This window comes from Lissotriton vulgaris, chromosome 9 (assembly GCF_964263255.1).
Source record: "Lissotriton vulgaris chromosome 9, aLisVul1.2, whole genome shotgun sequence".
In the NCBI taxonomy this organism is placed as follows: domain Eukaryota; kingdom Metazoa; phylum Chordata; class Amphibia; order Caudata; family Salamandridae; genus Lissotriton; species Lissotriton vulgaris.
In genome coordinates this window covers 1130795837-1130819147 of record NC_141697.1, presented here as the reverse complement: position 1 = coordinate 1130819147, position 23311 = coordinate 1130795837, and the positions used below count along the sequence as shown (strand labels likewise).

Below are 23311 nucleotides of genomic sequence, written 5' to 3'. Positions count from 1 at the left end.
CCCCTGTTTTGGAAAACCGAGCCACAAAAAGACTCACATGGAATGAAATGCCTTACAAACTGGTGTCCAATTATTCCAACAGCTGACTATGACTTATGTAAATGAATGCACAAGAGCCCTTAAAGTAGAGCAGGTGTGTCTTGATATGTACTTTAAAAAGCTGAGGCACAGACACCATACTAATTAAATAGGATACGTTCATATGTGGCCATGAAAGCGATTGAAATGTATACTGTTACTGAACGTTTGCCACTTTAGTGCACAGCATTAGTCTTAAATTCATGGAATGCTTGGTATACGCAGCCTGGAGCGTTTTTCGGGTTGAGGGAGTGAGAGAAATACAGACTGAACTTTTAACCCTCCCACATATAGATTAATTGCCTTAAATATGGTGATTATGAGTTGCATTGATGTTGGTGAGGTTGAAAAATGTACCGCAAACACTTGTTCAGACCTGATTTTCAAACCTACTTTTCCAAAGCCCAACAACTGCATCAAGGCTGGAGGCCTGCCCTTCTGGCACTCCTTCCAATCTGACATTGTGCAGTCCACATGTAAAGTGCAGATATACATTTTTATTTGTTGTTCATTTGTATAGTGCTTATCACCACTGATGAGGTATTGAAGAGCTTTACGATGGGTACAACTGAACTCCAGAAGCCAAGGGTAGTGTTAGTCTAGTGTTACTGGTTATAGTAGCTTAATGGGAATAATCACCTCCGCCTCGTGCTGCTATTGTTTTCAAAGCATAGGACCCGCTTGTGATATCGAGTGGTCGGATCGCAGTCCGCTGTTGCGGCGGTCAGGAGACCGCCAAACAGGCGTTCAGCGGTTTGACCACCCAAATACGATAAGACTACAGTGATTGCGGACCAAACGTGCTCCTTTACACTGCAGCTTGTGCTGCAGCCCAGTAAAAAGGGCCGCAGCACAAGCCACCGTGTTAAGGATCCCTTAGTGCATATGTGGTGCATGGTACACACTGCATGTATGTAAGGGCAGCCACTATATGTTCCCCTAGGAAAAAATTGTAGTGGCCTATGAGGGACGGGGGCCCAGTTTGGGGCCCACAAAGTTCTTTTCCGACAGCCTTTCCATGGTGGTTGGACCACCATAAAAGACTGTCAGAGAGGGACACTGCAATCCAGACTGCAGTGCCTGCCTCGGCACAGCCGCCATTCAAGGGATGTGATTCCGATCGCCAAACCAATGGGATTGCAGATCCTGTCGGAGGTGGTGGTCTTCCCCTCCTATGGGTTTGGTCCAACCGTCTCCATCATAATGAAGTGGTAGGACCGAAGGGTTGTCAGTCGGTGGGACCGCTACTGATGGCCTGTCATCGTAATTAGGCCCTTAATAATGCTTCAAGTGGGATGAAAAAACTGGAGGGTCTCTCAAAGGGGCATGGACGATGATATTAAGGGCGTGGCTTAAAAACACGTAAGCTAAAAATCTGTGCTTAGCATAGTGTGCCACCGACTTGTATTTTGCTGTTTCTGTCATTGCATTTAGATAAATGATGCAACAAGTAACATTGTACCTACAGGAAGTCAGGATTGTTGGCTTTGTCAATGGTTGTTAGTTGCATTAGACAAATAAGCAGAAACTATGGCTTGTATATAATATTGAAAGAGCTTCCACTTAAAGCCCTGGTGACACCACAACAATGTTGCTGCTCCTAAGGTTCAAAAAGAGAAGGGAAATCCAGAAAGAAAATGACTCTCTTTAAAGGATTTCCCTTCCCCTACTACGCTCACATGGCATGACCTCATGCCGTAACTTCTCCACTAGTGAGAAGTGAGCACTCACACATCGATGTGCATGCTGTCACTGCAGTCCGGGAAAAAATGGACCACCTGTGCCAGGGCACAAAACAGAGCCCGATAATGACCCGTTTGCAGGCCTCCTTTAAAAAACTGCGGTGCTCAGACCCGTTGAGACCCGGCCCGCTTAAAGCCCTGCGGATGACACAGTTCTCCTAGCCCACACCGAACTGTCTATGCACCACTTACTGTAAGGCTTTGAATGTTTTGGTACATCCAGGATATTAACAATAAATGCCAGAAAATCAAGTCCATCGTACTAAAATCATTGTGGAAATTGAATATAAAATTAAGTTTTAGGAAAAATGGTAATCAAGTAGAACAAGTAAAAACCTTTGATTATCTGGGCATACATATCAATGATAAGTTGCTCTGGGGCAGTCAAGTCTAAAATAGTCCTACCTCAACAATACGGGGCAGTACGGAGATTTGCGAGCCAGTGTAATAATCGATTAATAAACCCTACTCATCAGCATATAAAACCAAAGCAGTAGCCGCAAGTACCTATGGGGCCGAAATATGCGATCATACCAACACAAAGGCCATACAAATAGTGGAAAACGCCTTTTTGGGGCGCCTGTTGTACCTAGACCCAGGGACTCCAATGGTAGCACTGAGAGCAGAACTGGGAATATGGTCTGTGGCAGATTATATTGCATTTCGCACTCTAAGCTACTGGACCCGTCTTTGGTCAACACCGGATCTTGTAGAGTAGCAAAGCGCCTGAGGGATATTTTGAGTGTGGGTGAACTGTAACAAACCGCTGTGGTTCAGACTTCTAGAGCACATTCTAAAGGCAATCAGCTGTTCAGACCTATGGTCTAACCCAGATTATATAACCAAAAGTACACTACTATTGGTGAAAAGAAAATACTGGGACTTTATGTGGCATAAATCTGCAGACATAAGAAGTGCCTTGTTAACAAAATAATTAGTTTTACAGACCGTACCTGGATGGGAATCCTACATTGAAACAATTTTCCCATTTAAAAAGGGCTCTTTTTCTTAGCTTCAGGTTATACACATTGCAGGTCCATTCATGTACTAAATCCTGGTCCAAAGGCCATTGCAGGAGAGATGGAACAAGTGATTTGCTCCATAGGTGGCAGAGAAAACTTTGATGCTTTTTTTGTTATTTTGTAATAATTCTTTGGCTCTTCGAAGAACATACTTTCGTTCATTGTTTCTGAAATATAATGCGAGGAGCTGTAAGGATGTTCTTCTACTGGGCTATGAAACAGACCACCCAGAGTATTACCATGCTGTAGCTTCATATGTATACGCTGCCTGGAAAAGAAGGCAACTGGTTAGAGCACAGGCCACAGGGAGCGCCACTTCTTAAAAATTAGTGAACGAGGAGCACCGACTGATTGTTATTATCTTTTATAGACCTATTTAAAAAAAAAAATATTGTGAAAATATTTAAATTTTTTTATTGGCATTTCACAAGCAAAGGCAATATGAGAGTACATCAGCAGTGTTATCATATGTGCTGTGGGTTTGTTTCAACCATTCTGAAACTGATATTCCCCCATACTTTACAACCTTACGGCATATGGCTTCCTGTATTGTTGCCCCACTAGATACCACATTTCTCAACCATAATCTTGAACATGCCAATTGTTTCACCATAACTCCAGAACGCCCCCCCCCTCACAAACATCCTTTGAAATTTTAGTTGTTACATAACATATTGTCCTAGGTATAATTCCTATTAATGTGAGTTATATGAGTTTTGTGAGCCGATTGCCTCAGTCTGAGTTAGCGTTTGGCCTAGTCTGTAGGTCGCTTCTCATCATTGACCATGCTAGGAGATCTCCCTCTAGTCTTTCGTCTTTCCTAACTTCATTCTTACGCTCCCAGCAGTGGCCCATTCACACATATCTGTTAACCATCTGTCTACCCTTGAGAGCATTGGTCTTTGCCATTCAATCGCTATGCGTCTATTTGCGATAAGTAAACCCAGCAGAGCAAATTTCCTGCTTAGCTTCTTATGTTTAGATGTAGGGAGCAGACCCAGTACCACTGTCTGAATTACTCTCGGGATCTCCCACCCTGATGCCATTTTTATGTTGTGCAGCATCTCTACCCAGAATATTGTGACCTGTGGACACGTTCAAACTCCATGCACAAAGTCCGCCTCTGTTTGCCTACATCTAAGGCATTGCCCTGAACGCTCTGGTTTTATGTTGCATAAGGTCTTCGGTGTTAGGTAGGCTTCGTGAATATAATTATATTGCCAGGACACCCCAGGGTAGCAGTGCGCTTTATAAGTTCTAATAACATAGCATTGTATACGTTTGAAACGTGCATTGGAATAACCAAATTTTACCCCTTTGTGTATCTTCTCCCATTCTTTCTCTGTGATTTGTCCTCCTGTTGCTACCGCCCATTTCTGTTGCACAGAGAGTGTATTTCTTGGTAAGTCCTTCCTAATTGCCCTGTATAAATGTGTTATCATGTGGCGACCCTGTGCCATGCTCAACATTACTTGTAGGGTTCTTGTTACCAGAGGTTCCTCTGGAAACGATGGCCAGATTTCTATGGCCTCTTGTTTATCTTTTGATATTTATCAGTTCTGTTATATAGCTCCCACGTGTATTCAAGTATTTTATTAGTTTTTAACAGACTATAGGCCCTCATTGAAGATTTAGTAAATTCTCTTGCCTCTCTCTCCCCCACCATGTATTCAAGGAAGTGTCTTTTGTTTTTACCCCTAGCAAGTCACTTTTTACAATTGTCTTTGGATTCTCAAGAAGCTCATGGCATTCCAATTTGACAGCAAAATTCTTGATATAGCTAAGCCAGGGGTTATGGGATGCACCCTCAAGAGACCGACAGTCATTAATCATTACCTGATTAAGCGCTACATCTGGATTGACCCATATCCTTAGCCATCTATCAGGGGGGCAGATGTTAGGTCAGAAATGTATCCCACACCAGATTCTTCATGGGAGATATATCAAGGGATTCCTTTGGGAACCGCATGGAGCATCCTCAGGAAATTATGTTCTACTGTCTGCAGATCCCTAACATCCTTATAACCCCTTACATCACTCTCACAAGTTGCCATGGGGATGCATTTTTCTTTATACACCTTAACCAGGGCCTGCACTGGCTTAGCCCCCAGTCTATTTGAAAAGTCTTGGCCAGGGACCTGCTCTCACACCCCATAGCTCCGGTCTGCCATCTGCCTGTCTGTGCTTCTGCCAGGCTGGTAGGGGTTCGAGCCCAGCCTTGCTTGTTGCCCCCTTTTGCAGCACCTTTTATCGCTGGTTTCATCTTCTTTTATTGTATTCACTGTGCCCCACTGTTTCATTCTTATTGTGATTACTGTACCCCTCTGTTTGTACTGTGATATTTTGGGCCCCACTGCTCATTTGTGCAGTTTTTGCCTGTCTTTTCCCGCTCGTTTTTCCACGCTCCCCCCTCCCACCGCTGCTGACCCCATAGGCCCCTCCTCTCTGCCATTCTCGCTCCAGCCTCCCAGCTGTGCCCCCTCCTCCCCCCCCCATATAATATCGGCCGCTGCATGGTGAGCGGCCAGGTCGCTCCCCACACCGCACAGCTCCACCAGTTGTGCCTGTGCCTCCCCCCCCCTGCTGCTTCCTGCTATCGTGAGTTCGCCACTGCTGGGCTGCTCTTAGTGCCGCTTGGTTCATTGTCCACTGCCTGTAACTGTCTACTGCCTGTAATTGTGTAATTGTTCACGGTCCATTGCCTGGTTTTCTTTTATTCTCCCCAGTATCCCAGTCTCCCTCCCTTTGCCTTCTGTACACCTCGCCGTTTGTTTCCCGTTCCCGCCGCTGCTCCCCTGCGGCCTGCCCCCTTTTTTGCCTTCTGTATCACGTTCCCAACGCTCATTCGCCGCCCCGCTCCCGCCTCCCAACTGCTCCTCCCTCCCACCTCGCCTTAAAAGGCGGCCGCTGCGTGGATGCGCAGTGGGCGCGGCAGAGGCAAGCCCGTCTGTGCCAGTCTGTGCCAGGACCGTGCCCAGCGCCAGAACCCCTGGACCCCACAACCGCCACAACGCCAGACTCCGCTACGATGCCAGCACTCTCCACGCACTCAATAGCGGCCGAAACCGCAGCTGCTTCCACGACCCGAAATGCACCCATGGACCCTTCTCCTCCCGCTCCTGCAGCTTCTCCGGCGTCAGAACCTCCAAACCTCCTAGAACCAATTCCAACCACTTCCGCTGCTTACTCCTTAACACCCTCTCTGCAAGCAAACACACCGTCGAGCTCTGGGACCTGCTCAACACCTCCACCCCAGACGTTGCCTTCCTGACCGAGACCTGGTGGAATGACCTCTCAGCAACCCGACATCGCCATAGCCATCCCGGACAGCTACACGATCACCCGCAGGGACTGCACCAACGGAATCGGAGGAGGAATAGCCATCGTCCAGAAGTCTACCCTCAAGGTCACCACCCACTCAGACGACACTCTCAATGGCACCGAATACCTGCACTTTCAGATCCACACCAACCCCAACTCCACCCTCAGAGGAACACTCGTCTACAGACACCCCGGACCCCGGGCACAGTTCAGCGACGTCATCACCGACCTCGCCAGCAGCCACGCACTTGCCTCCACGGACCACATCCTCCTCGGGGACCTGAACTTCCACCGCGAGAACGACACCAACTCCGCAACCCTGATCGCCAACCTCGTCAACCTCGGCCTGAGACAACTCGTCACAGCACCCACCCATGCCACCTGCCACGCGCTTAACCCCATCTTCTCCACAAGCACCCACGTCTCCTTCAACCACACTGCAGAACTCCACTGGACCGACCACCACTGCGTCCACTTCACCTTCAAGAAACCCACCACGCACCACCGCACCCAACAGCTGCTCCACCGCTGCTGGAGCAAAGTCACAGAAGACCAGCTGACCAACACCCTCGCCCAGAAACCAACCACCGACCCCACTGACCCAGACGCCGCCGCCCGCAACCTCAAACAGTGGATCGATGACTGCGCCAACACTGTCGCCCCGCTCAAAAAACACTCCAACAGCCGCACCAGCAAGAAAGCCACCTGGTTCACCGCAGAGCTCCAGACCTCCAAACGAGCATGCCGGAAACTGGAGAAGAAATGGCTCCACGAACAAACACTGGACAGCCACACAGCACACAAGAACACCACCCACAGACATCACCACCTCATCAGACTAGCCAAGAGATCTTCCTTCAAAACCCGCCTGGAGAACAACGCACACCATAGCAAGGAGCTCTTCAGCATCGTGAAGGAACTCTTCAGCCCCAGCGCCAACACCAACAACATCACTCCCTCACAAGAACTGTGCGACTCATTCGCCGCCTTCTTCCACCGCAAGATCATTGACATCCATGATAGCTTCAACACCTCAACAACCAATACAACGCCAGTCCCCACCCGCCCGACGAACACCACCCGCATCAACGGCCTGACCTCCTGGACCAACGTCAATGACAACGAGACACTCAAGGTCTCCATCCACTCAGGATCACGTCAGACCCCTGCCCACATCACGTATTCAACAAAGCAGACGCAGCCATCGCACCCCAACTGCAGAAGGTCATCAACATCTCCTTTGAGACAGCCACATTCCCGGAAAGCTGGAAGCACGCCGAAATCAACGCCCTTCTCAAGAAGCCCAAGGCGGACCCAAAGGACCTCAACAAATTCCGGCCCATCTCCCTACTCCCATTCCAGGCGAAGATCATCGAGAAAATCGTCAAGATGCAACTGACCCGCCATCTCGAGGACAACAACATCTTAGAGCCGTCCCAGTCCAGATTCAGAAGAAACCACAGCACCAAGACAGCCCTCATCACCGCCACAGACAACATGAGGCGCCAACTAGACAACAGCGATACATCGGCCCTCATCCTCCTGGACCTATAAGCCGCATTCAACATGGTCTGCCACCGCACACTAAAGACACGCCTCCATGAAGCCGGAATCCAAGAGAAGGCCCTCGACTGGACCACATCCTTCCTCCACGGCAGAACCCAGAGCGTCCGCCTCCCATCCTTCCGCTCTGAAGCCGACATATGCGGCGTACCCCAGGGCTCATCCCTCAGCCCAAAGCTGTTCAACATCTACATGGCCCCCCCTAGCACAAGTGGCCCGCCAGAATGACCTCAACATCCATCTCCTACGCCGAGGACACCCAGCTCATCCTCTCCCTCACCAAAGACCCGCACACCGCCAACACCAACCTCCATGAGGGAATGAAACTGAACTCCGACAAGACGGAGGTCCTCATCCTCGGATCGACCCCCTCAGCCTGGGATGACTCCTGGCTGCCGACCACGCTGGGAACAGCACCAACACCCACTGACCACGCACGCAACCTCAGAATCATACTCAACTCCTCCCTCTCCATGTCAAAGCAGGTCAACGTAGTCTCCTCATCCTGCTACACCCTCAGCATGCTCCACAGGATCTACAAATGGATCCCTACCCAAACGAGAAGAACGGTAACACAGGCCCTTGTCAGCAGCAGGCTGGACTACAGCAACGCACTCTATGCAGGAATCCCGTCCAAACTCATGCGACGACTACAACGCTTCCAAAATGCCTCCGCCTGACTGATCCTCAACGTCCCTCGCCACAGCCACAGCACCCCCACCTGAGAGACGTACACTGGCTCCCCGTAGTCAAGAGGATCACCTTCAAGCTCCTCACCCACGCACACAATGCACTCCATAACACTGGACCAGACTACCTGAACAGCAAACTCAGCTTCAACACCCCTACCCGCCAGCTCCGATCCGCCAGCCTCACCCTCGCCGCTGTCCCCCGCATCCAATGAACGACCTCCGGTGGCAGATCCTTCTCCTTCTTCGCCACCAAGACCTGGAACACCCTCCCTACCCACCTCCGGCAGACACAAGACTTGCTCACCTTCAGAAGACTCCTCAAGACCTAGCTCTTTGAACAGTAGCAGCACCCCCTCCCTCAGCGCCTTGAGACCCTCATGGGTAAGTAGTGCACTTTACAAGTTGATTGATTGATTGAAAGTCAAAAATCCCTGCCCCTGCACTAGGGTGTTTTAGTTTAGCCTTCCTTTGAGGTACCCAAGACCCCTGCTCATCAAAGAGGACCCCTAGGTGAGGGAAGGTAGCTACCCTAGTGAGTTCGGTACCACATCTAAAATATTTTTTCTGGGATTTTTTTCCTGGACCCACCACCATAGTGTGTGATTTGGAAAAGTTAATACTTAAATCTAATGCCTCGATAAAATCAATAAAAGTATCAAGCAAAAGCTGTAGACCCACTGGTGTCCTGATTATCAAGCCAGCATCATCCACATATAAAAGTGCGGGGATTAGATAGGATCCTGCCTGAGGGATATCCTTGCAAGCGGCACTTAATGTTAGACCCAGATTATTGATATAAAGAGGGAATAATAGTGGGCCTAAAATGCACCCTTGTCTAACCCTCTTTGCACTTTCACAGGTGTGGAAAAACTGCCATCCAGGTTATACCTCACTGACGCTGATAGGTCAAAGTGGAGTTCAAGTAAATAATGTATTATATTTATATCCATTCCCAGCTTAATGAGCATGGCCCAGAGTTTGGATCTATTAACTCTATGAAAAGCTGACGTAAGATCAATAAACAACAGGTGTAGTCGACCCCTTTTGGCTACTATTTATTTGCCAATGATAATCTGTATATTTATATATTGGACTATGGTTATTTCCTTGATCGAAACCCATATTGTAGGTTAGAAATAACATTAATTGGCCCCAGTCAATCAGACAATATTGTCAGAACCACCCTCCACAGAATTTTGACAAAAGAATCTGTTAAAGAACTAGGTCAATAACATTAGGGCTCAGCTCTTGACCCCTTTTAAAATCCTGGGCTAATGATGAATCTGGACCAAGATGTAAAAGGCCTAAATTGCAAGTGGCATTAAAGACCCACATCAGTATTTTTGCCCAGATTAAGGCATAGGCTTGATATAGATCTACGGGGACCCCATCCGGGCACAGTGCTTTATCTCTATGCGTGATTATAAAGTCATGATAAGCCTCATCCTCTCCAAATGTTACGGTTGGGTGTTCCCTAGGAGATACCCAATCAATATTGTAACCCTCTGCCGCAAGCCTTCCATACATGCCCTGAAAATGTGTGACCTATATATCTGGGGAGAAAGTACACTCCATAACACTAACCCAGGTACTGCCACTATTGATATTTCTTTTTGCTCCTCCTACTTGGTGACTCACACTAACTTTTCTGTAGTATGGACCCATCCAGCTAGCTGCCAAGAGGATAAACATTTGACACTTGACACTAATGAGTATTGAATGAGTATTGAATTTAACAACAAACTAAAAGGGGTGCAAGTTGAAGGAATTCCAATATATTGTTGACACTATTGTGAAATTTCCAGAATTCTTAACCTGAACACTTTCAGAACTACTTATGAAATCGATCTTGAAAACACGGATAAGGACTTTGACAACAGGGCACTCAGAGCTAGTGAGGGGCAATTTGAATCCTGTAAGACTATTGTAATACAACCACAAGATTAGGCTTATTCTCTGCAGCTCAAGACCTCGAGTGGATGCTTCTCGCTGCTGCAGTTAAAGAGCTCTATTGAATAACTGAACCCACAGGCCCAAGTATGGTGTAATACTTTAAATATTAAAGGGGGGTTACAGATAGGGAGATTATGTACTGTATCATTACAGGATTCACAGTTTTGGAGTGAGAGTCCATACATATTAGCAAACACAACTCGACCTATAAAACAGAACTAAACTATGAATCTCATTAATAAACAGGCAAACACATGCTAATAAGAGAACTTTATGATAAATTAAGCAAGCACTATACACAAAAGCTCATTAGTCCTACAGCAAAATACTTTAAATCTATCTTTGACCCTATGATCAGTTCAACCGATGAATAAATGCTCCCATGGTGAGAAAATTGCCTCGTATGAGGGGGAACTAGTTCTCAACTTTGATTCGAATGGCCCAATGTATCACTAAGAAGCAAGAGACCAATCTGGGACCACCTCTGGTCCATAATAATAAAACCACTAGCAGCAGAGGGTGGAAATGAGGTCCTGATTTCTGAGGAAGCATGCTTTGATGATCCCTCAAACCCCTGGATGGGCCATTTAGTTTAAGAGATGGAACTGGCGGCAGGGTGGGAAAGTGAGGGGGTCAGATCTGTTTCTGAACTCATTCAAACGTTTTCTTCATGAATGATAAGTGAGAACTCTGCTTTAAGGAAAGACATTTCTGATCTGTGTTGGTCTCATGAGAAACATTTTACTACACTAGACACGAAAAGGAAGCTTTGGGGTCTTTGACAAATAAAATTCTGTGCATGTAGATAAACCTGAGGAATGGCAAAGTGAATGGTGGAGTGAGTTGATTGATCGGTTGTGATTCAGCTACTGGCAATCGAGAATGTCTTCTCATTCTGAGTCAATTTCGCATCTCAAAATCATTTTGGAGGACCTTAGTCTGTTCTAACCTTAAGAGTTTTGGGATTCTGCAAGGAAAAGAAGTAGATAATCCTCAAGAATGTATGGCCAAACCAATCTCTCAAATGCTTCCTGAGCTTGCTACATGAGATTTTGCCGGAAACGTTCAACAAGTACACAAACCTCCTCCAATGCCCACCACTCAAAGGGTAAGGATCCCTCGATACTTACCTGAGGACCTTTTTCAATTTTTTTACTTCTGCTTCTTAAACAAACCTAGGAAACAGAGCTCTTCCACTATTTTAAGAGATTCTCTGGTTGGTTACTTAAAAAAGCGTTATCTTTCCTCCTTTCAGACACTAGACGCCCACGTCAAAATGTATTATGGCAGGGACCTTAAGTTCTGCTTCTCTATCAAGAATCTCAGGATCGACAGTCAAGCTAGAATGGTCTTAAGAAAAACCACTTGCAGAGCTGCTTAAATAATGGAGGACATTTTCACTTGACATATGATTTTCTACATTTTACACTAATGTATATTAAAGGGAGTACAGAAACCTTGCACACAAACTGTACATCTTCATACTTTGTGTACATCTTCATAATTTGTGCATTTCCTCACTATCTTTAGCACTCTTTATTTCCTGTAAGCATTAGGAGAAACATTAAATTAAAACTTTAATAATGATTTGCATTATTAGGTTTAGTAAGGGATTGGGTTAGGAGGGAGTACTGCTAAAACAACATGCAGCATGATGACTGTGGGATTTCAGTGGGTTATAGGTGCTGCACTGTTTGTTTTGGGAAAGTTTCTGGTCGAAGGAGAGGGTGGGAAGGGGAGTGATGCAATCTATTAAAAAATGTGCCAGAAGTACTTTCTATGTTTTGCCCCTTTGGTTCTGACTTTCACTATGTGAAGTGCTACAAAAATTCTAAATGATAACTCCTCACTTTAGGAAAAGTTGTATCTAGATGTGAGTGGGTTAGGGAATATAAATAAAGATAAGTGGCATTGTATATTAAGACTTGTAGAATAGATCATGAATACAGGAAAAATAACATTCATCTGCTAAAAGAGATTCTTTGAAAGAATTTAATACCAAACATATTGTTAGACCTGGCATCTTTTGGTGTGTTCCCCCGCTCTTTTTGCTTTCTGACCGCCTGTTTTTTGATGGTATGCTGGACTTTGTTTTTGAGGGTTTAGTGTCTCTGTGCTCTTTTTCATCTCTATTCAATGCTAAAGTGCAAGTGCTCAGACTGTAAATTGTGTTATGATTGGTTCTCCGTGATCAGCATATTTAATTTACTAGTAAGTCCGTAATAAATTCACTGACTGCACTTTACTTAAATGGGCATGCAGCACTGATTGTGCCACCTACACAAGTAGCCTTTCAAATGTGTCTCAGACATGCCACTGCTTTTTAACTGCCATGTCAACCTGGCAAGTGCACCCACTTGACAGGCCTAACCCCTCCCTTTTAATACATATGTCACCCCTAAGGAAGGACCACAGCAGCTCCATGTACAGGGTGCTGTGTATTTAAAAGGTAGGATATGTAGTGGTGGGTTTTTACATGTCCTAATAGTGAAATGCTGTGCATTTAGTTTTTCACTATTAAAAGGCTATCTCTTCCATAGGTTAACACGGGGTCTACCTTGAAACATCTCACAGGTGTAGATTCCCATGGGAAGATCATAGACAGTTGGAGCTTGGTATCTCTTAACTCACAATTTAAAAATACATATTTTAGTGAAGATGGTTTTTAAAATGAGTGTTTGAAAATGGCACTTTTATAAAGTGGGCATTTTCCAGCGTAACCATTCTGTGCCTGCCTGTGGAATCCACGTCTGTGTAGCTAACTGCTGGGGTCTCCTGCATACACTCTAGACAGCCACATCAAGGGAGCATAGGTGTGCCTAGTTTATCCTTATGACCCGTCACCAGGCTGATGGGCCATCCTGGGATAAGAGTAATGGGAGAGGTTTTCACTCACACATGAATAGGGCTATGCCTGTCCTCTTACAAATACATCTCAACCCTCCTTGAGAGTTACTGGGGGCAGAGTAGGGAATAGTGGGACAAATCTAGATTTTGTCCACAAGGACTTTCTTTGAAGTTTTCCTACTTCAAAGGCCAGAACTGGTATAAGTATTTGGTCACAGACCCCACATGTTCAGAAGTCTTTTGGGCTAAGAGATCCGCCATGAAGAAGAGCTGGAAAAGCTGCCAGGAGAAGTACTGCTCCTTTGCTGTGTGTTGCTTTGTTGGGTTGGCTTGAAGTTGCTGCTTCTGTCTCTGGCAGTGAAAGGACTGGACTGAACTTTCTGCAACTTATTGCCTGAGTTTCTCCAAGGGATTGTAGTAGAGCTTGTCTGCTTTTGGAAGTCTCAGGAACATCAAATACTTGAGGTTGATCTGCCAACAGCACTGGGAACTTTGTGTTTTGTGGTGCAACAGAAGAAAAACCGCTACAACGCCATCAACAACACCGCTGCTGGCTTGTGACCCCGAGGCACTACAGAGAGCATTGACCTGCTTCACACCACAGTCCTGGCCTCTTCAACGTCACCACATGATGCGGTCATCGAGCTGTTGCTGGCACCGTGACCTGTGGTCACTGCACTTCACATTGCCGCCCTGGTATCACTGATGATGACGTTCCACATTGCCATCGAGCCACTGCCTGCACCATGGTCTGTGGACACTACTTATGAGGTACACAAAGCATTGCCCTGTCCCACACCGCAGCCCTGGTTGAACGATGTCAGTGCCATCGACTCCAACCTCTTGAACTGAACAGCGCCATGCACCATGACTTGTGGGCATTGCACCAAGCATTGCCCCACGTAGCATCGCAAACTTGGGTCTGCCAAGGACAGTGCTTCAGCAACAACAATGCCACTACCTGCACTATGACCTGTGGACACCGCATATTCCATTGCACCACTTCCCATTGCAGCTCGGCGCCATTGACGCCCGCACTCCTGACTTCAAACTCATGGAGTTCAATTTGCAATGTAGGTGACTTAAAGGGCCGGACGACTCCTGCACCAACCTCCGGGACCAACTGCTGCCGGCGACATCGCCTCTACGGAGCTCATCACAAGGTCCCCGAAGCCCTGCAGTTCCAAGGTACTGTTTGCGGGTCTTCCAAACACTGTAGCTGGCCTGCGACCTAGCGGTCGGCCTTCAAGGAACTGTATTTTCAGTCTATACATGCAATATTTGTATTTTGATAGCTGCATGTTGGATTTTTATAATTTTGTTTTTATTTTAAACAGATAAATATTGGCTAATTTCCAAAAACTTGTGTGGTGTCCTTTTGTAGTGTTTTAATTGTATTTCTGTGTGTTGTGTGCATTTACACATTGCCTCTGAGATAAGACTGACTGCTCATGCCAAGCTACCAAGGGAGTGACGAGAGTTTATTTTAGAAGTGTAATCCTGTACTGGACTAGAAGGAATGGCCTCTACGTGGACAGGGTACAAACCTGCCAATTACAGATCTCCATTTCTAACACATATTTATAAACCTTGCAAGTAACTAAAACAAGAAGACTAACTATACTTCTTTCTACCTCACAAATTAAACCAACTAAAATGTTAGCAGATAATTCTGGACTATAGAGTATTCTGCAATGTGACTAAAAAGGTACAAGAATTTCTTTGTGCTCCCAATTATGCTTCTAACCTGGATTATAACAACATTTGTATATGAATGACCTATGAACAGTCTATTTAAAGGATTTTTTATATGGGGATTGGATGTATTATTGTTTTATTCCCAGCTATTAATACAACTCCCTAAGGTTGGTCGTGCTTGCATGCAACAGAGTTCAAACCTGAAGTTTAATTTAACAAAATATGCATGTTTTAATTGGTTGATGCTTGGCAATTAACCATGCTTTGTCTGCCATATTTAGTTTCAAAGTATTTTTTGTTAAAGAGGTAGGAGATGAGAAACTTTTCAGCTAATCTCTTTAGTAAATCTTCTTGTGCAAGCGTCACCTGGGTAGGTCATTTGATAGAAGAAAAATTGTGGCTCCCATTCACAGAGAAATGACTACACTACAGCATTAACAATAATCAAAGATTTAAGTATTTGCAATTGGAGGATGTTTTCAGGGTACACTATCGGAGTGAACTCTTTTTGGATATCAATCCTACAGTTTGAGATTTTGTAATTTTCATTGTATTACTGTTTATGACAGAGCTCTGCAAGACAATAATACATTGGGTTTTGAAACGGTGTTGAAATAAGGAGTTAAAATTAAGTGTTAAAAGATAAATATTTAGCCTTAAAGTAAAGCTACAATGGTAAATATACACGTAGTATAATTACAATGCCTGGATACACATATTTGCACAAACAGCTTGACTTAATATAGATTGTCTATCGAATAAAACATTTTAAGTGAAAAAGCATTGCAATGACCACAGTACAAGTTCACAAAGTTTATTCTTTCCATGTAAGTAAGCACAAAAGTGCTCAATACAAATAGACATACAACACATTGTAATTAGAAGCTTGCCATAGGTTGTATAATAGCAGACTGCAGGTAAGACTTTAAGGTAAAGTTATAAAAGGTCAGTAAAAGAAAACTTAAATTACAGATCTGTACAAATACCGGCAGACACTGCGCTAAATCTTACTTTTAGCTCAAATTTGCAAAGGCTTTAAAATACTTATTTAACACTATTTACAAATTATAAATAAATCATAGATTCCTCAAGAGTTAACCAAAATTATAAAAATATCACCACTGTGGGTGTTCTAAAAAAAATTCAGGTTTCTTTGACTGAGTTTAATAATGTCCTGGTTAGCAAAACTGTAAAAAAGAAACGTACAATACATTGGGTTTATAAAGAAAATTCAGAAGGTGCTTAGTTTAACAGAAAAGCACATTTTTTTCAAATAGTCTTACAAAACAAAAATGGATTCCACTTTTGTCAACCTCCTCAACAATTACCAGTGCTGAAAAATTTAACACATTAATAGACATATTTTCTTTTAAAAAGTTAATCTCAACAATGAAGAGACATAACGTTTAGTTTTGTAAAGGAAAGGTAACTGATATACTTAAAACTTGTGCATTATGTTTTGGATCAGAAAACGGAAATGAGTAGATCGGATGTGAGTGGCCAGCTACGCCCTTTGACAAATTTAACTTAAAAAGGTAGCACTGAACTACTCACCGACTGCACATTCTACACTGAACAGTAACTGAAAGGTCTGTTAAAAGTACACCTACAAAATAGGAGACAGAGCTTGCTTTATCACCTCATTCATGAATGCCCTTGGAAATACCAATGTCCTTCAGTTTCAACACACAGTCACTGCCTACATCTAATTGTGCCTTAAGAATACCATATGCAAGATAACCAGGATACATGGAATACGCGTACAATGAAAAGAGAAATTTCACTGACATTCCTATGCAGACACATGAAAATACATAAAGCCACCCACATACCAAAGTGCCATTTTTTTTTTAGAGATTCAAGTGAATTGCTACAGTATGAAATCATGGGTTTGCAAGGATTGTCTGGGGTTTTTATGGGTTTTCAATTTGTGCAATCTCTCCTTTGGCCGCTTTGGTGAGTATCTCCAGCCACTTTGTGAGTAGGTCTTCATCTTCGGCGCTGAAGATTATGCTCTGCTGAGACTGGGACAGCTTGAAAACATACTTCATTTCATGTTTTTCAGTGGCACTTGGCAAACTCACTTCATACCCAGGCAGTGGTATTGCACGAGCCATGCGCCCATCCTAAAACAAAGTAAATACAAATTAAAATAATGTAGAACAACCAATGTTACAAACTGCGGAATATAAAACCTGAATAGTTTATTTATATATGTGACATAAACAGAAAATCATAGTGTTCTACCATATTTTTTTGTTGTTATACATTTGAATTGTAAAATATAAATTTTCTTGCGTTCCTTGAAAATAACTAGAAAATATATCACTGCAAATAATTATACAAATGATCCAAAAGCATTCTGCGGAATCTGGAAAAAAAGTGTGGATGATAAGAAGAAAGGGCCTGGTGGAGGTACATTTCAAGTTTTCATTTCTTCAGGTGCTTATCACCTGAATCATACTGCCCATTAAAAACCTGCTCCCTCTAGGCAGAGACATTTTAAGACATGGGCAAAGTGGGCCCTGGCCCAGGGCCCCATGCTTTTTGGGGCTCCTGATAGAGGCAACTTGGTTCTGCAAATACTCTATTCTTCCCCTGATGACCTTCAATAATTTTTACATTGTTTTAAATACTGTTTTATGTAGTATATTGTTTATGTGGGTGATGTATGGAATGGGAGGTAGCTGCAGACAGTTTGCAGAGAAATGTTGTATTTATGTTTTATGCAACATCCATAAAGCACGGTTCTTTGAAATCAAAACAGTACCTCACATAGGAGAAATGTGAGGCAGTGACAGATTCCATTTCATTTTCACAGTAAATATTTGCAGTAATATTAGTGAGTTGCTGCTGTATCCCTGAATAATAGATGTAAATGCATTAACAATTTGGACGAGTGAGACTGTGCAGTCTATGACCTGACCAGAAAGGGTACTAAAGAGCTTAAATGAGTTCATAAATTCAAAAGTAAATCAGAATTGGTGTTTTCTTTTTTTTTTCCCTGCAAGTACATTCTTTTAATTTATCGTGCTTGTAGGCCCATTCCCTCCGTAATTCTGAATGACTCCACTTGCCGCCTGGGATATTTGCTGCCAGTCGTCATTCAATCCAGTCACATCTGCTGCCTTGCCTTGGCACTGAGGAGTGGTTAGGTGAATTTTCCCACTGCACGTGGCTTAGTTAGTAGCCTCCGTTTCACCTTCACGCTGCAGCTCCACTCATGGAAACTAGTTGATTTTGTCACCCAGTACAGACTTTGACAACAAACCTAATGTGCACGAAAAAACTCTCAGCTTCTCCCCGAGTTGGGTCAGGTGGGGTCATGGAGGCTTGTTCCCACCCTAACCTATGACGAGTTAGGAAGTAGGTGGGCTGCAGCAGTACACAGCCTTGCTGATTGACAAACAGCCTTGAAAACCCAGGGCTTTTGCTTAAAGCGCATAGGCTGTTTTTTAAATCAGCGAGGTTGCACTCCGTCATCAGAGGGAAGTGCCTTCGAGTGTTTTACACTGCCGGAGGCCAGTGCTGAGTTCAGGTAAACCCTAATAATCCTACGACGGCAGCCGCCAGCACATATCACTTTTGAAAGTGCCTGGTTATGCCTGACCCTCGCGCAGAGCGAGGGTCACACTCAGTGAAATTATAATGAAATGAAAATGTACAACTTGACAGCAAATGATGCAAAATTGAAACGGGGCAGAGCCCTGCGGCCCTAATGAAGAAACCGCCCCTAGTGGCGGGTACGTTTTCCTGGTGCACTTCGAAGATGCCCACTGAGTGCATGTTTTGATAAATCCAACACTGGCACCAGTGTTGGTTTATCAAGACGAGAATTTGTTACCAAACACCCCTATTTTCAGTGAAGCCATCATGGTGTCAGGGTACCATTTACTAAGTACTTACAGAGGGTGCTAAAGGTTTTGCCAGTTAGGGGAACAATTTCGCAAATTTGGGAAAGAGCCCAGCACTGGGGACCAGGTTAGCAGGAAGCCAGTGCACTTTATGGGAAGTTTGACCCTTTACTTAGTAATCTGACCTTGCTCCACAATTTACTTGCTCTTTCCAGAAGGAACTATTTATGAGTTCTGGATAGGATAGAATAGGTCCTTTTAGCTTAGAACAGAGACTACATTCTGAATGAAACACATTACTATTTTCCATGCTCGTTCTAATCAATCTTATTTTGATTATTTCTGTAACTGACTTATTTGACTAATTTGAATAAAAAGAACACAAATGCAGACTAATGCCTCAAAAAGAAAATACACTTTTGAAACTTCACCATACCTTTCTTTATTGACTGAACATCAATTGCTAATAACAATGACTTTGTTATGAAATGCTCAATTCAAACACAGTGGTACAAAAGGGGTGGTGATGGACTGAGCATCTGAACCAATCAAACACTCACACCCAATCAACAGATCCGGCTTTAATCCATCACCGTTCTTTAGCCCACTCTGCCACCCCAATTCAGACATGGCCATATGCAAATCAGTCTGACCCTGTGCCTCATGGTAACAGTCCAGCTCGAACTGCCAAGCCATGCCTTACCTGGACTGGAAACAAGCTTCCGAGGACCGGTTTCTGGCATTACAGCCGTCTTCAGCCCGGCTTGCTTGAATCCAGTGGCAAAGTGAGCAAGGGACTCAATTCAAACACAGTGGCAAAGATTCATCGTCCTAGGAAGACGCTGATCTTCCAGGTTTGCTAATGCTAAGTAAATTTAGGGTGACATAATTTGTGGATTATTTTTTTAAATGTGAGCGATCGCAAATCTATAATGAAGCAATCGAAACAGAACGGCTATGCAACAGCTCTGTAATGGCAGTAGTGACAGAGCCATTCCCAAGACTATTAACTCGGAAGGTGCACATCCAAGCAAGGGGTTCACTGCAATTATAAAGCATGACGCTTATTCCTGCATTCCAGTTACCACTGCATAACAAAAAAGTCTTTGTCACGCGCCAGGTCTCCATTGGCGCCTTGCGCTGCCTGTGCCTTGATCTTTGTACTCATAAGAGGATTACAAATTAAGGAAACACCACAGCGATTAAATGCTGGAACGACACTACACTTTAAAAGAGTAACCCATTCTTTTTGCAATCAGACTGCATGTCATAGGAAACTATCTTCTTATCTAAAAGGATTAGATTCAGCAGGGAGTCGGTGCTAAAGTCTTAAATTAAAGCTGCTGCGCTTGAACAGAGCACGAAATAAGTTTCTTGTCTCACAATTATCAGACTCCCAGTATTGCTTTGCTAAAGATCAGAGGGCGATGCACGGGTTTTTAGTCAAATATATTATAAAGCATCCTTTGTTAATTTTGTTAATTACACAATAAAAGCACCAATATATCTGCCAGTGTCCTGTTCACAAAGTAATAATCTTTCCCAGACGTGGGAGAGCTTAGAAGAACAATTCAGACATGGATTGATAGGTGATAGTTGCTCAGAAAATACGTTTCCATCCTCTTTTCCACTGAAAAGCGGAGTTCTCTTTTGCTTGTCATTTTAGTGCCTTCTGATGAACCCTTAACATTACTTTCTTCAACAGAAACATTACTAAACAGAATTGCATCAAACTAGAAACTATAACTCGACCCAGAGGAGCACCTTTGCTTCCTGTGATGTAAATCTGTTCAGTGTTGTCTCTGATCATACATTTCTATTCTATGAATTTAGAATTGAATTGGGGAGGTTGTAATGTGATGCAATCGATATCTGTGGTCCTGTTGCGTCGCTTGGCTCTTGGCCCCTGCTGTAATGGCTGTCATTGAAATCACAAAAAGGTGTCAAGGGAGGTTTATTTCAAATATTCGCGATCAATCGATTTATGAATGTCTTTTTGAAGTATCGAAACTAAGCAGAATAAATGCTCAAAAACCTCAGAATTTGTGGTCTCAGGTTTATCACGAATATTTGAAATAAACCTCCCTTGTCTGGGGAGTACAGGACCCAAGCCTCCCCTGTTTTCACTAGTAATGGCTGTCATGTCATTAAGTATCTTCAGCAAATCTACGTCTCATATGGCATTCAGCACTTTAGGACCCAAACAGTTGTCTGACTGCAACAGAAAAATGGCAGTTGTGGCTATTACAGGAGGAGGGCCATGGTCTCAGGGTCCCAGAAAAAAATCAAATGCCAACAGAAGGGAACAGGGTGGGCAAAGCCTTATCCCCAGATCTACATGGGAGGCTGAACATTTTGTTCTACATGCTCAGTTTACTCACCAAGTTTATGAACTTAAGCTGAATCTTGATTCCCACAAACCCACCACAAACTTCATGCTAAAGTGAGTTAGCAAACTACCAAACTCGTAGACCCATGTTGTTTCCTCTGACGATGTTTGTATACTCTGTTCGTACTGCACTGTTAGGGGACCAGAAAAACCTAGGATAGCACCAGCCGCGGCCCATCCATATGGAAGAAAGGGCTATGCCCCCTCACCTTTTTCCAAACAGGAAGAGTGTCTGTCAGGCTGAGCAAAGGCTGTCAGGATGAGCAAAGGTCGGCCTGACAGACACTCTTCTTGTTCAGGTCAGGCAGCCAGGAGCTAGACATCTTCGAACTGCACAGGCTCCTGGCAGGCTGAAGATTTCACAGCCCTATGGGAGTGACCGACTCAGCCTGGCAAAAGTGCTTTGAGGACCTCCCCCTCATGATGAGGACCTGGGAGCTTCAGTTTTAAGCCCTGAAGTGCCCAAGGCAGAGAGTCAATCAGTGACACATCGTCACACAGTGGTCTGGGGTTAGCAACTCTCACTGAAGCCATCCCGCTCTGTTATGAGTGTGGGACTGCTGCCTTCCCTCATTGGCTGACCAAAGACAAACCAATGAGGGAAGACAGTAGTCCCAAACCTCCTGGAACCTCCGAGGATTTCCAGGAGCTGCCCGACGGGTACGTTTTCTGTTTTTGAATGTTTGGATGCTTGGAGCATTTGTTTATGTACAAATGAATTTGTTGTGTTTGAGTGTTGTGAATGGGTGTGTGCATGTTGGTGAATGCATGGGTGTGAGTATGTGTATGTGTGTGTGTGCGTTCCCTCCCATCCACCCCCCCCCCCCCGGGGTCAAAATTACCGTCTGCAACTGGATACGATCATGTGGAGGGTAACTTCTAAAGTCTGCAAACAGAAGTTTAGCAGGGGACAGATGTCTATACTCCTTTAGAACTTTGCAGGAGTACAGTTGAGTAGACATCTCAAACTGAAGTATAAAAAGGAGTATGTGAAGTTCCAGTAAGAACAGATAAAACAAAAACAAACACAAGAAAATAGCACAATTAGTACAAAATGTTGTTGCACAGGTACCGCAGGTGCCACATAAAGCATAATAGTATAACAACCTCTTCTGAAAAGCTTTTAGTTGAACTACAAAACATATGAGTGGTGTGGGGAAGAGAACTGCAAGATTTGGAACAAGAACATGGAAGAGCACTAAAATAATGTCTACCAAAAATGTTCCAAATGCCTGGTCCTACGGCCAACGCCCACTGCACATGGGCAGAAACCCTGCACAGCAGGGTTGGCCACCAAATGTGTGTCACCTTCAGCCAAGCTCTGTAGCCCATCCATAGCACAAAACCAACCACCACTGCCAGGCCCAAGGCAAAAACCCGCTGTGTATGGGCAAGGGCTATATACAACAGGGAAGAGAGTGTTTTTGCAGAAGGATGGAACAGAACCCCTTTCAGAGGCCCATGAAGCTAGAAGGAGCTACTTGGGCCAAACATGGTGGCTGAAGCATTTGACTGCAGATGTCCCAGGGTCCAGTCTACTTTGGGCTCCCAGCAACTGGCGAAGTACACCGTCAGCACCTAACTCTCACTTGTAGCGTGGGTCGGGCAGTCCAAGGTTTTTCCTGGATGAGGTAGGTGTAGGGTGAGTACAGACTCACAACTCAAAATACACCCAACTACCCTTTAAATTGTCAAGTCAAATCGTGTTTTATGTAAAAGGAGTATTTATCTACTAACACAAAGTACAGTGCAACACACTTCAAAAAATCTACACAGGCTTCTTTTTTTTTCTTTTTTTCTTTTTTTAACACAGGCTTCTTAATGAAGACACAATAGTGTTACCTGGGTCAGCTCCTGTCCCACTTCTTCCTCTACAGATGATGGTTATTACCCATTCACATGGGTGATATCCAAGCTAGGTCCTGCTAGTGAGTTCAAGTCTTAGAAGTAATACAAGGGCTTTTAAGAAGAGTCCAAATGTCTCCATGCCTGGGTGCGTAAGTCAGAGTAAATTCCCCCGACAACCTGGTATCAGTCTTACCCGCATTCACATGAATGGGGGTCCGGAGTGCCCAGGCATGCATTCCTGGCCTGGTGGTGAACAGAACTATGGAATGTGTGACCCCAAATGTCCACAGTGCTCCTCTGATCC

General features: G+C 44.4%; 1 protein-coding gene across 1 annotated transcript in view; it reads right to left on the bottom strand.

The window, feature by feature from the left end:
* Positions 1–15716: 15716 nt before the first annotated feature.
* The window catches only part of FGD3 (FYVE, RhoGEF and PH domain containing 3), a 569969-nt gene continuing 562374 nt past the window's right edge, over positions 15717–23311 (bottom strand). Inside the window, exon 19 of the mRNA XM_086939157.1 lies at positions 15717–17042. Coding sequence (XP_086795283.1) covers positions 16830–17042 — 213 coding nt within the window. The 3' untranslated portion in view covers positions 15717–16829. The remainder of the gene's footprint in view (positions 17043–23311) is intronic.